Below are 14,002 nucleotides of genomic sequence, written 5' to 3'. Positions count from 1 at the left end.
TCTCGTAGTGGGTGTAAAATGCTCTCTAACAGGAGTATTTATCGATTCATCGCAATTTTTGTTAGTCCTAGCAAATATTTTGTTGAGGATATGAAAGCAGTCATTGTTAATGGCATATATAGTTACTGAGTCGACTTCAAGTCCTCCATGTAATTAGTGCTCAAATTTATATTTATAGTTTTTAAAGTTAATAAAGATGGTTTCTCATTTTAATATCGCATCTTGCATAATAGAGTAATATTGAACTGGATCATTCTTTGCAATTGACATCATAATTTTTTCTTTATTATATTTTCTTTGAAATGCTTTATTTGAGTTGGTAGGGTTTATTAGAAATCAAAGTTAAGTTGCGTATATATTATTTTCTTTAAATTGAGCCTTTGTTATTTATGTATTAATTTATACAATATTAAATTAATAGATTTCAAATATTATATACAAGTCATTTATATTTGATTGTATTTTAATAATTTTGTATAATAATATAAGGAAATTAATGTATAATTTTATGTAATAGAAGAAAATAAGTCATGCGATATTAGTTATATACGGATTGAAATAATGAAATTACATATTTAGCTCTATCAATTTATTCCTAAATTCTGGAACGTAGCAAAGTAGCAATTCAGGCATTTCACGTTAGCGCTTTTCTGATACAACTCAGCTTTCTCCGCCCGGGAAAATACCGTTTTCGCGCGCGCGCTCCACCGGATTTTAACATTCAGAACATATGCAATCGCCGGAAGTTTGCGCGATGGTAACCGACGCAAATAGGTTGACGCCGGCGGAGGAAGAAATTACGAACACGGCGACATCAGTACAGGCAGTGGAAGAGTTATTGAGATATCGATTTAAGAACACGAAGCTTCTAGAAGAAGCTCTTACTCACTCTTCCTGTCCTAATTTAATTACTAATTACCAGCGGCTCGCGTTCGTCGGTGATGCTGCTCTTGGCTTAGCTATTTCCAGTTATTTCTTCGTTACTTACCCTGATGTTGACTGTGGTAGGCTTACTGACCTTCGTTCTGCCAATTTAAGTACGGAAAAGCTTGCTAGAGTTGCCGTCCGGCACGGCCTTTACAAGTACCTCCGCCGCAATTCATCAATCCTCGATGAAAAGGTATATAACTTTTATGCATCTACTTCACATTGTTATGTAGTTTAAGTTTTGTTGTAGTTTCTCCCTCTGTCCAAAAATAATTGTGGCTTTTGGATTTACTAGAGCCAATTTGACTAATCTTCTAAGCGAAATTGGATTGCATTTATTTAATATTTTAAAATTGAAATTTAGATGTTCATAAGATAAACATAAACTACTATAAGTTGCAATTATATCTATGTGGTGAAAAGATACATCTTAAATTGTTAGTCAAATTGAATATTGTTTATTTAACAATAGAGAAGCTGATAGTGACATGTTTCTCGAGGCGGACGGAGTAACTATCAAACAATCTATTAAGCATCTAATAGAGAGTGTATACAAGCAAACATTTAATGAAGATTGGTGTAAAGGAATGCCTGTAAAGTTGGAGGGTAATAGGCTTTTCTGGATAAGTTTGGGAGGGTAATTTGTGTGTTTTCCTTCAAATATTAAATACATGAAGGAAGGGAAATGACAGTTTTACCTTTTGAGATCATAAAAAGAAGGGTATACATGCCATCCCTTTTACACTTTAAGTCTTTAAAAATGTACATATAGCTAGATGGATGCTCAAAGTACAGTTTGATCATCTAAGTTGTGGAGGACTCCTCCACGATAGAGAGTGACTCGCTTTGTAAAAGTAGACAAAGTAGAAAATTTGAACTCGGAAGAACTCCTCCCAGTTACTATATGGATTGCTCATATAAGCAAGTTCCCCAAAAATTACGGAATGTATTAATCTAAAAAGTCCTTTGGTTTCACTAGTCTAGTTCGGCAGTTACATCTTATCCAATATATTTGTCTGTTTTGTTTCCTTCTGCAAGTCTTTAAACTTCTAAGGCCGTATTTGTTTCATGTAGTGAAGATTCCAGTAAGCCATTGCATATGGCACGTCACTGGCAACATTGTATCATTGCGCATTTCATTGGCACAAGACAAATTGAACTGATTACAATAGTTCCTTTGTGGAATTGTAATAGCAACATTGTATCATTGCACATTTCATTGGCACAAGACAAATTGAACTGATTACAATAGTTCCTTTGTGGAATTGTAATAGAGGAGACTTTGATTTTGCACGTAGGTGAAGGAATTTGTGATAACAGTGCAACAGGAGGAGGAGATGGAGTTCTATGGAGGAATGATTAAAGCACCAAAGGTTCTTGCAGACATTGTGGAGTCGGTAATGGGGGCTGTATTTTTGGATTGTGGCTTTGATGTGAATGCTGTCTGGGTGGTCAGTTTCTTTTTTACTATTTAAGTTTGTATTGGCCAAGGATCTTATGGAAACTCTCTTTTCTTTATCCTTTCTGAATTTAGAGTACCAATGTATCTATCAACTACGCCTTTATCCCAACTAGTTAGGTTGGCTATACGGATTCTCTATATTTGTTCCTCTGGATTTTTATTATAACCTGAAAATGTGATTTATGTGGAATCGAAAAGTTGAGTCTTGCTGGCTTATTGGCTATTAGTAAGTGCTTATAATTTACAGCCTCAGTGTTAGTATACAATGGGTTTAAACTGTTATTTATTGAACCTGTTTTCATGTAAACTGTAAAGCTAGTTATCTTTGTAATCTTTGCATAAAACTGACTCAAGCTGTACCCCTGTTTAATGTTTTGTACTTTTGGTGACTTCTGCTGCAAGCCAAGTGATGTCTGAGTAGTCATTATGTATATGCTTGTTAATTTTCAGAGGCAAAACTTTTTTCCTCTAGTAATGTTTATTCTCCAATTGACGAAAGAAATTATTAACATGTATTCCTAAAACAAAAAATTCGATTGTGATTCTTTTTTGGTATTTAACTGGAACTCTTCTTGCAATTAAATTGTGTGCTTGTCCTAGGAATGTCACTTTTAAGCACATGTGATTTTTGCTAGCTTTTTCGGCGCAATTTGATCTATGTAATAGATATCATGCTGGAAATGATTAGGGATTTGATCAATTTTAATTTTGACACACTAGGTTAGTGCTTCCACAATCCTTTTATAATATTACCCTTATAGAAAAAGGCTGTGTGTGTGTGTGAGAGAGAGAGAGATAGTAGGTTACAATTTGAAATTTGAATTTCTTTTACATGAAGAAGAATCTCATATTTGGGTTTCGTATCATTGAAAATCTAACTTGGAAGGGAAGAAATGATGAGGTATTATAATTGCAGAAAATTGGTGAGTGATTCAATGAGAAAGCCCATGGGAGCCAATTTGCCCAGACAGGCACCTGTAGGCAGATGTAGCATTTCTTTCTTTGCTCCAATGATTGATTTATTTCTTGGAAGGGAAGAAATGATGAGGTATTACAATTGCAGAAAATTGGTGAGTGATTCAATGAGAAAGCCCATGGGAGCCAATTTGCCCAGACAGGCACCTGTAGGCAGATGTAGCATTTCTTTCTTTGCTCCAATGATTGATTTATTTCAGAGATTTCATCAATGTCTTATGAACACAATTATTTTGTTGAGCTATAAATAGGACATTCTTGTTTTACAAAGAGAAATGACGTCCTGATGTTTAGATAGATCTTCAGAGGCCTACTAGAGCCTATTGTTATGCTGAATACGTTGGAAGAACAACCACAGCCTGTAACAATGTTGTTTGGACTTTGCAGAAAGGATGGAAAACAAGTTGATGTAGAACATCGGAAAGAGGAGATAAAAACATAGCTAGCGTCTATCTTGATGGACAATTTATTGTATCAGCTTCGTCTGAGCACAAAGAAAATGCAAAGCTTCAAGTGGCAAAAGCTGCTCTAAAAGAGTTGTTCTATAACCCTTTTGATAAGATGGATGTTGAATTTGTTCCATTCCAGAGAAAAAAGAGGGATCCTGAATCTATAACATTTCAGAAAAAAAAGATGGATGTTGAATTTGACCCAACAAAAGAGTGTGAAGGAGCAAAGCAGAAGCTAAACGGGCTTTGCCAGATAGAGAAATGGCCCAAACCAACTTACAGGTTGGTCTTTTTCCTTTGAGTGTAGTTGTTCTCATGAGTGACTTAGTGCCATTTTTGTCAGATATCTGTTTGGTGGATAAAGTTGTTACTTTCTTTGCTTGTACTCAATCTATAGCTGCAACCAAATTGTGTTATCAAGTCTAACATGCTTAACATGTTGTATCGGTGAATCCTAGTATTATGTGCTTAATCCTGGTTGTATATCTCCTTGTCAATCGATAAAGGAAAGTAGGGCAAGAAATTATTGCCATATGATCAAACATTGATTCAATACTTAGCAGTGAAACTACAATGTTTCTCTACTCAGTAGTAGCTTTAAGTTTTGACTGCACGGAATTACATACGATTATATTATTATATGGGAGTACAAAGACAAAATTAGGACTATATCATTCATCGACATACTAACATACATTGCCGACTTATACTCTTTGAGCAGACAATAGTAAAATGAACTTATTTAAGTATTTTATTTAAAAATATTTTGAAATGGCTGGTGTTTGCGGTTTCATATTTTAAGATTTTATTTTCTCTTGAGAGCACTCCATATAATATGGTTGTTCTGGACTAGCAACATAGTTAATGCATGTGTTCCATTTGGGATAGATTTTCTTAAGGTAATTCTTTCTGGATTTGTTTGTCTCAATATCCAGTTGCTGCCAATTTTTTTCTTTTTTCTGTTGCAGTCACATTAAATGTATGAATTTGGTTCCATTATTGTTTGCTTTCGGATGTTTGCAGAGTAGAGAAAGAGATAGGTCCTGTTCATGATAGGAGGTTTATATGCTCTGTGCAAATTATAATTGCTGAAGGCATGCTTTTTGTGAGGGGGATGAAAAGTCACGAGTAAAAGATGCAGAGAATTCTGCAGCTTTAGCAACTATCCGGAGTATGCAGGAATCAAAGTTCAGTTGATTTGTTCATAGTTCCACATTCCAATTCCAGGATGAAGCAGGTAGCAGGGTTCGTTTCAACTTGGAAGTATATCTTACTCAGGTTTTCTCTTGATTCATGCAATAATCATGTTTCGTGCAATAATCTCATTAACCACTGATGTTTGACTTTTTCTTTCATTAACAAATACCATATAGAAAAAATGAGCCTTGGTCCTAGAGCAACCCCAAAGTAGTAGGTCATAAAGTGAGGATTTCCTAATACCATATAAGGAGACTAATTTTTCTTCCCATAATTAATTTGGGACTCTTTAACACTATATGTGCAGGAATATTTCTCAGACTCTTCAAAAATATCGACGTGAGTGCATGGAAAATACTTCAAAAGTAGTGCATTTTTGAAGGTTCTGACACGGGTGCGACAATATTTTTTGATGATCTCAGTAACATAGGGATTCATGACCTATAAAGTGCAGTGGACAAGTAAGACATGATCATTCCATATCTTACGACTTAGTTGATTAATACCTATATATCTATGTTCCATGTCTATAAGTGCATTCATCTAAAGTAGGAAAAATGTTTTCAACTTTTATGCTGAAAAGAACATTGAGAAACATGTGAGATACCCTTGAGAAATGTGAAGCGAGCATTCGGAGCAAATTGTTTTAAGGTGCATGAGTCCAAGCATATGTGGGGCTATCACTGATATGATGATATGCACAAATTACATTAGAAAATGACTAGTAAATTTTATTATGATCACCCTCATTGATTTATATGTATATATATAGTTAAACGACCCAACTGGGCCCTTTTCATACACAAAAATAAGATCTGTACAAAAATAATGACTTAGCCCAAAGTGCTAATACACACATAAAACAAGCGAAAGAAAGAAAGAAAAACAAACTACTATGCTAAAGGTCTAATTAGGGAAGTGGACAGAGAAAAGGACTCTCAATCCTTGTAGAGTCCGCTGGAAGTCTCTATCTCCACACCGTTTCCAAATTGCATCTCTACCGTCGGTGCTCCATTTATCTACCTCGAGATTCCCAAAAAAAGGAATTGAAGATCTACATAAAGCAAGTTCAGTCATCTTTGTGCACTTAGTATTCCGAAGACGCACAAGTGGAGGAACACTTCACGGGCTTGAATCTCATCCTCAGGAAATTGAAATCGGTAATCTCTGAGTTCTAGACTTCGCTGCTGTTAAGGTTGAAGTCGTTCTTCCAATGCAGATCTATAAGCCAAGACGTAACCCATCTGAAGCTTAATGCGTACAACCATAAGTAAGTTTGTACCTCCTCCTTAAATATAAACCCTATCACTGATTCATATCTGGTTAATGGAAAACAATAGGAAAGACTATCATTTTCTTTTTGCAGATGATAATTTGCTCGGATTCCCCTTCAAGACTTCAGTTTCAAAAACTATCATTTTAATTAGATTTGATGCCGAAGAAATTAAACTCCAAGTCAATCTCAAAAAAACGAAGAATATACCATTCAAAACAATCTCACAAATCTTCCCTTTTTGTCTTCAATTACATCAGAAAATGACTTATACATTTCATTAATGATCCTCTTCATTGATTATCAATAAATTCCATTATCAAAATATAGAATTTCTTTATAATAGATCGAAGATCAAACCTAATCACTATTAATAGAAAAATGATACAAAACTATTATTTATTTTTAATTACGTTATATTCCAAAAACTATTGGTTTAGTTGATGGTGTCGATCTTTTAGATAAAAATGATAGAAAAACTATTTACTTAGTTGATGGTGTCGATGTTCTAGATAAACAATAAATTTTCTTTATCAAAGTAATCAAACGGTGAATTTTGTCTTTGTACAGTTTGGGAACAGAAGAAAAAAGAGAGAAAATAAAGTAGGTAAAGCGAAAGGAAGAAAAAGATAAAGACATTCGATTAAGGCTTTAGAATGACAAACTTACCTCAGTCTCCCTCAGTCGGTGTCAGCAGTTCCTCAAGAGGTAGTATGTCATCATCGTCTTCTAGTGAAGGAGCACCGGTCAATAGGGATCGCCAAATGCAATCTGCTCAACAGCTTGTGCTTGATATCTGCAACCCGAATCTTCGTGAAAATGCTCTTCTGGAACTTTCCAAGGTTTATTCATCTTCGTTTATTTTCGTATCGTTTTATGCTTTATATCGGTTCATTGGGGCATGATTTTATAAATTTTAACTCTTGATTACGGTGAAGTTCTGTAAAATTGAGGGTATTAAATGCTTGTCACTTGAGAGAGGGTTGAATTGTAATTAGATTAACCGAAAATTGAGATGGAAAATGATGTTGTCGACTGTGGATTTACCTATCAGATGCTTTCTGAGAATAGTAGGAGAAAAAAGAGATTTAATTCCATGTACCTATTATAATCTGAATATTTCATGTTATCTTATTTGGGATCGATCTGTTTCATTATGAAGAAGCTTCAATTCTTGGGCAGAAAAAAAAGAACAATCTCAATGTCAAACTTTATGAATGATGTATAGTTAATAAACTGTGAATGTCATCTTACTTCTACCATCCTCTTCTAGTGAAATAGTGACACACACATGCTTATACAAACAATATTCTTTCTTTTCTACTGCTATGTGTTGATGAAACCTAACAGACAACTGGTTTTCAACTCCAGTGTTCTACCTAAGGTTGCATAACTGATTATCTAGAGCAACAGTGATAATCTAATTGATAAAATTGGACTAATGGGACTTTTTAACTCCGGCGTCTCCCTCTGGCTGCATAATTCTAATTTCTTCTTTTTGAGAAATTGTTGCACAATTGATGTCTGCCTTAATACTCCTATTTTGCTGCTGACCCCTCTTCAACAATGTCCTCATATTTGTGTGTATTAGTATATGTGGAAGACCAACTAATTTGACGTTTTGGGTTGAGTATCATTTTGTTGGTCTGCCAAATATTCTTAAGATTTACCTAAAATCACTTGTTGTCTTTGTTTTCCTTTTCCAGAGGAGGGAAATTTTTGAGGATTTGGCCCCGGTATTATGGCACTCTTTTGGTACCATTGCTGTATTTATACAGGTATTTTGAGAAGTGTTTCATTATTATTTAGAGCTTATTCCTTTCTCATATGCACATGAATGCTAAAGTACTACTCCACACTGTAATTCTAGAATTTCTTCTGTCTGTTCACACACACATTTGTTCAGTGATTACTTATTACCCATGCTTCACAACCCCCCACCCCCGCAAAAAAAAAAGAAAAAAAAAGAAGACAATATCACCACCTGGAGGAGAAACTATTCTGTCATTTAAATCTGATCTCAAATTAATTCTTTTTGTGCCTTGGACCAACTTAGATGGTAAAGAAAAGCTACTATATATAGGTGGTTGTATGCTAATAATAAACTAATAATACTGATTCAGTTAAAGTAACTCTTTCTATGATGATGAGATTCTGGACTTCTATTCTCTCAAATATTTCATTCATATTTCTTGAACGTCTATTGTGGACATTTTCTGTCCAACTATTTGATTCTTATTTCTAATGTGTGGAAGTCACTATCTGTTTCTATAAGTTTGTAATCGTTTTTTGTACATTTGCAGGAGATAATTTCTGTCTACCCTGTTTTGTCACCGCCAAACCTGACTCCTGCACAATCCAATAGAGTTTGTAATGTACTAGCACTTCTTCAGGTATATTAAATTATTTTCCTTGTGGTCTTGTTCTCTGTGATTCGTGATTCTTGATACTTCTTCTATTATTCATTATTGTTGGTGACCTTAAAGTAATGAGTTATTGTCAAGAGAGGTATAGTAAACTAGATATGTTTGGGGTTGTGTTATAAGTATCAAGAGAGGTTGACGGTGAATGCAACAGACTAGGAAGTGTTGAAATTTCTATATATATATTTTTTTTTGTAAAAGAAAAGAACTTGTTCGTACTGAAATAGTTTTAAGTTTCATTTCTTTCTTGGAGCATGACAAGTATTACTTCCAAATGTCTGATGTTATCATAGTATAAGTGCTTTAAGATGTAATAGTATTCCCAGTCTGCCTTTGTTTGGTTAGTTCTTTTGCTGGTCAGGGTCAAGTCTTCTGTCCTTCATATTTAAATAGTTTTCCATTGCTTTCTCTTTTGCAGTGTGTAGCCTCTCACCCTGACACCAGAATGTTGTTACTCCACGGTGAAGATTCTCTTCCTTCTTTAAAAGTTCTCTTATCTGTTTGGCAATGGCAATAAGCTTGGCCTTTTTCAGTCCTTTTCTGACTCTACTTTTTTGTGGAATGCCATTTAAAGCAAAAAAAATGTTGTTTATGTTGATTTGCAGTTGCTTGTGGATGCAAATTCTTTTCCATAACAACGACACTGACACAAAAATCTCAACACTCCTCATAGTTACTCCTCTTAAGTTTTGTTCCCCAAGCACTTGCTTATTATCATATTTTCACTTAAATTAAACTCTTATTTACTTGTCAAAAAGAATTCCACATATACAAGTCAAGAATAAGATCCAAATAGTATCAAATTAATGTCGCCCTGAATTTGTTGATAAATCATTGGAGGAGAAATAAAATTTGATTTCCATATGAAGACATTATACTTGGATTCATCTTATCCACTACTTGTAGAAAAACTAAAATAATACTTGGGTTATATTTCCTCGGAATGCACAACTGTTAAGTAATAATGGCCGTTCGTCCTTGGTTGTCACTAATGTCCGTAAAGAGGGAAGAAACGAAGATTACAAGTTTGTGGCCTTAGGTTAATTGAAGCACTGGCTGGTGCAACACAAGAATCTTGTCTTAGATAATACCCGTCCCATATTATTCATGTAAAATGCTTTGTAACCTTCAAAAACTTTTAAGTACATCTTTAATGAAAAAAGGAACTAATAAATGGACTCAATAATCAATGATGTGTTCTCGAGATCTGGACAGACTTTTGTGATATATTTGGTTTCGCTGGAATAAATCCTTCTGACAGTTTTCTACTTTTCAGCATATGTTCCTTTGTATCTGTACCCCTTTCTTAATACAACAATCAGGTCAACACCATTTGAACATTTGAGGCTTACAAGCTTAGGTGTTATTGGTGCCCTTGTGAAGGTAACATGTCTACTGTATGTAATGCGTCTTCTACTTTCATTGTTAGTATAAAGATTTTCATTCATGATCATATCTACTGGGAATGACATGAGAAGGAAACTGATTAGTTATAATTTCAGGAGCTAATGATGCTATTCATAACCTATCTTAATCAATTGTTTTTGTAAAGCCTAAATGCACTTTGTTCCTTTTGTTTTTTTTCTGCGCAGGTAGACAACACTGAAGTTATCAGTTTTCTTGTTTCGACAGAGATAGTTCCTCGGTGCTTATGCTCAATGGAGATGGGGAGTGAACTATCAAAAACAGTTTGTGCTTCCCCAAAACCATTTTCCAATTACATCCTCCCTCGACTTGATTAGATTTTCATTCATCTAATTTATTCATACGTACAGGTTGCGACTTTCATTGTGCAAAAAATCCTTCTAGATGATGTGGGTCTGAAGTACATCTGTACCACGTCGGATAGGTTTTTTGAAGTAGCTCAAGCTTTAGGGAATATGGTCGGTGCGCTTGCTCAGCAGCCTTCATCAAGATTGCTGAAATACATAATCAGGTGCTATCTTCGTTTATCAGATGAGCCAAGGTTAGTTTTCTGTTTATCACCATCCTGGTTTTCGTTTCAGCTTGCTTATGTGTGATATATCTCAGCCCTTTTTGATCTTTCTGTTTCTCTGAGGCTAAAAATTGATGTGTATGGCTTATGGCAGGGCTTGTCAGGCACTGAAAAATTGTCTTCCCGATAGGCTTAGAGATGACACCTTCAGCAGTTGTCTTAGTGTACGTAATATTTCACAATATAAGTAGCGCTCCCCTCTCCCTCCTGTGTCATGATTTATTCTTTTCTCGGCATCAGACCCTTGTTATTTTTCCTTATCATGACTGGTTTTGTTGCATTATGTTATCAGGAGGATCCAACAACGAGAACGTGGCTGCAGCAATTGCTCCTTAACGTTAATGGGAATCAGGTTGCCCCAGAAGCTGGAGGATTTGATTGGATGCCGTGAACTGAATTCGTACAAATGGGACTTGAACTAAGGATGAATTTCTGTACTCATAGGACGTGGAATTTGATGGAGTACTGCACTCATATTTATTTATATGTACTGCACTATGTGAATTGTTATGAAGATTATTATTAGGATATTAAGACTAGTACTGTACCTTTACTAAGCCTGTCTATTTGGTTTTTTTCACTTGGTGTCCGGTACTCGTATCAAGGCCTATCTAGATTTGGATTCGTGCTATTTCGAGCCTTCTGGTTAAGAATGCTAGAATACATATCATTGTGTGTTTGGAATAAAGAAAATGCTTTCCATGGAAATGTTATTTTAGAAAATGTCCCGTTAGAAAATAAGTGGGTTTTTTAAAATGAGAAAATGGTCAAAAAGTCTCCCTAATCTATATCGGAATTTTCAGCTGAACACTTAACACTGGGAGGTGATAACACTCCCGTAAAGTTAAAGTGTGTAATCGAAAATCTGAATATAAATTATGGGGACTTTTGGCCATTTCTCTATTTATTTCTATTGTTTTGTGTGTAAGGAATTTTTTTTTTCAAAATCATTTATATGTATTCTAGCGAAGCATTGTGAGTGATATATACACATACATACATGGTACTTGTAAGTTTTAACATTGAAAGGAGTTACATACCGGAGTATGAAATAAACACCCCATTTCTCTATTTATTTCATTGCATTTAATGATATATATATTTGATACTTCTAAGTTTTATATTGGGAGGAGTTACATACCGGAGTAGGAAAAAAGCACCGCATAAATTCAATTAAATCTATTTAGAATATTGTTCTATTTCTAGTCGTGTATGCACAATTTAATTAAGATAGTTATTTATATCTAAAGAAACCATGAAGAACCGTCTATAAAAATAAACACATATAAACAACAAGGAGATAATAAAAATTGAGTATTCCCTACGAAGAAGCATACATGACCACCAACAATAGCTATGTGAAGTATCACCTACAAGAAAACACTTGTATGAACAACATGGAAGCACGAACAGAAAAAACTTATTCACATCGAGTGTTTACATTAAATTAATTCAATTTTCATTATGAAGTAAAATAAATGTTAATTAATTAAAATTAAATAAAATAAATTATAAATTTAAACACATAACATAATATAAACACTCGACACAAATAAATTTTACCTCGAAAAGACAATAGTCACAATATAGTCCTATGAAATGTGTAAGTTTTATCTCGAAAAAACAATAGTCACAATATAGTCCTATGAACACATTTCATGTTGTACACATCTGTCCTAATTAAGCAATAAATGCACTCCTTTGAACTACCTAGGTTTAACTGGATTTATCTCGCCGTGCTTTTCTCCTGCTCCGGTATGTATCTTTTTCCATCGTTAAATTTGCTTTCTCTGTGTTCAACTGAATCCTTCTGCTGGTTTGATTTAGATTGATTCTCTGTGTTTCAATTTTGTTGCTGCATCGGCTTTATCTCTTTGAACTGAACTTGGGGTAATTCAATGGCGGATCTGTTTGTTTATGCGAGTTACGCCAGAAAAATCTGTGTGTCTTTCTTAGTTTGCCTTTTTTTAAAAAAAATTGAAATTTGCTGTTTTATTTGATTGTTTGATCTTCAATTTGAGTCGGACTGTGTGAATTGAGTTTCAATTGAGTATCGCCATGGGCAGCTCTACAGCTTTTTCTCTTTTTTTCACCTCTGGCATTACTTGTCAATAAACTTTGTGTTGACAACAAGATGCAATTTAACAATTTTAATTTACTCTCTATGTGTGCAAGCTACTGCTTTGATGAATTGGTGTGAGCTAAATTTTCCACATTTGTGCATTATGCTTCAGCTACAAGTAATTATATAATTGGAGGATACCCTCTTTTCTCATGTTCAACTGGCTGAGGTTGGTTAGTTCAACCAGTTACTTGATTAATTTGTTTTTTCATGAATTTGATTTTATTTCTCACCCAAATCTAACTACTTCTCCATGGCTTCTCCTCTGTCTACTTCATTTGGTTTGACCTCAATAAACTTGGTTAAAATATATACAATGAAACATCAAGAACCATTTTTCTCATTTCATGGCCAGTTATTACAATGCAGCTGATGACATATGATTATACCATGGCTTGTTTTTGTTTTTGTTTTGCTCACAGGTGTCATTTCGTGCTTGACTCTCACATGATAGTGGTATGCTAACAGCAATAGTCTCGAAAATATTGGCTGAAAAACTACTATCCATGACGGTCGAAAAAGTATATCAAATTGTCGTTTTCAAGGTATACACATATATAGAACTACAATTAGACAAGCTTCTCTCCGTACTTTCTCCTTAAATTATATATGATCCACATCAATCATTGGCAGTTGCCTATATCAACTGCCAGTTTGCTCATAAGCAAATCAGACTTCAGCTACAAAAGCCGTTATTCCCAAAAGCTTGGCACACTGATTTTCTCATCCTTCCCTGAAAAGAAGCCCTCAACATATGCGCTCCTCAGTGAGGGAACTAAGAAGCAAAAATTCAAACCACCCACTCATATGAAGAAACATTAATTTGCGTTTTACAGTTTTTGAACTATTTATTCCATAATTTCTTTGTTCTCTTACAATACCACATAGGTAGCATAAAAACCATAGTTGAGTGCGGCCAAAATTCAATCACATGGTTTGACAGGTATAGCTGGATTTCGATTGCCTATACCAACGTCTTATAATCAGCTGCCTCAATGAAGTTTCTCCTTTTTTGTGTAAATGACAGTTACTATGTCTCCGGTGCAGAATACACAGTTGTGAGTGAATTTGTTGTTGCACTTTTTTCTGATACAGGTCCGTTTTTTTTCCGGGAAAGCACGGTTTTCGTGCGTGCTCGTTTCGACGGAAATAAGTTGCGTCGCTGCCACCGAAGGAAG

General features: G+C 34.7%; 3 protein-coding genes across 10 annotated transcripts; all 3 read left to right on the top strand.

Annotated features, from left to right (window-relative positions):
* The first annotated feature begins 570 nt into the window (after positions 1-570).
* LOC107002647 (ribonuclease 3-like protein 2) lies at positions 571-2,368 on the top strand. Of its 2 annotated transcripts, none has more exons than XM_027912409.1 (2): positions 571-1,120; positions 2,007-2,368. In XM_027912409.1, the coding sequence occupies exons 1-2, from the start codon at positions 731-733 to the stop codon at positions 2,088-2,090; spliced, it is 474 nt and encodes a 157-aa protein (XP_027768210.1). In that variant the 5' UTR covers positions 571-730; the 3' UTR covers positions 2,091-2,368. The 2 variants fall into 2 exon arrangements, with proteins under 2 accessions (XP_027768210.1, XP_015056245.1); XM_015200759.2 differs by having other exon boundaries at positions 2,002-2,368.
* On the top strand, positions 2,265-5,103 carry LOC107032604 (ribonuclease 3-like protein 2). The gene is made up of 5 exons (XM_015234201.1): positions 2,265-2,378; positions 3,659-3,725; positions 3,843-4,095; positions 4,837-4,918; positions 5,041-5,103. The coding sequence occupies exons 1-5, from the start codon at positions 2,265-2,267 to the stop codon at positions 5,101-5,103; spliced, it is 579 nt and encodes a 192-aa protein (XP_015089687.1).
* Positions 3,321-11,333, top strand: LOC107002646 (CCR4-NOT transcription complex subunit 9-like). 7 transcript variants are annotated; one of them, XM_027912407.1, is made up of 14 exons: positions 3,321-3,459; positions 3,752-4,095; positions 4,837-5,091; positions 5,318-5,471; positions 6,230-6,280; positions 6,854-7,125; positions 7,990-8,061; positions 8,587-8,676; positions 9,125-9,167; positions 9,983-10,089; positions 10,299-10,394; positions 10,482-10,672; positions 10,797-10,866; positions 10,995-11,333. In XM_027912407.1, the coding sequence occupies exons 6-14, from the start codon at positions 6,940-6,942 to the stop codon at positions 11,091-11,093; spliced, it is 954 nt and encodes a 317-aa protein (XP_027768208.1). In that variant the 5' UTR covers positions 3,321-3,459; positions 3,752-4,095; positions 4,837-5,091; positions 5,318-5,471; positions 6,230-6,280; positions 6,854-6,939; the 3' UTR covers positions 11,094-11,333. The 7 variants fall into 7 exon arrangements, with proteins under 7 accessions (XP_027768208.1, XP_027768206.1, XP_027768207.1 ...); XM_027912405.1 differs by having other exon boundaries at positions 5,937-6,280; XM_027912406.1 differs by having other exon boundaries at positions 4,837-5,050; positions 5,318-6,280.
* Positions 11,334-14,002: the final 2,669 nt, after the last annotated feature.

The sequence above is a fragment of the Solanum pennellii genome, chromosome 10 (genome assembly GCF_001406875.1).
Source record: "Solanum pennellii chromosome 10, SPENNV200".
In the NCBI taxonomy this organism is placed as follows: Eukaryota; Viridiplantae; Streptophyta; class Magnoliopsida; order Solanales; family Solanaceae; genus Solanum; species Solanum pennellii.
This window is presented reverse-complemented; position numbering and strand designations above follow the sequence as displayed.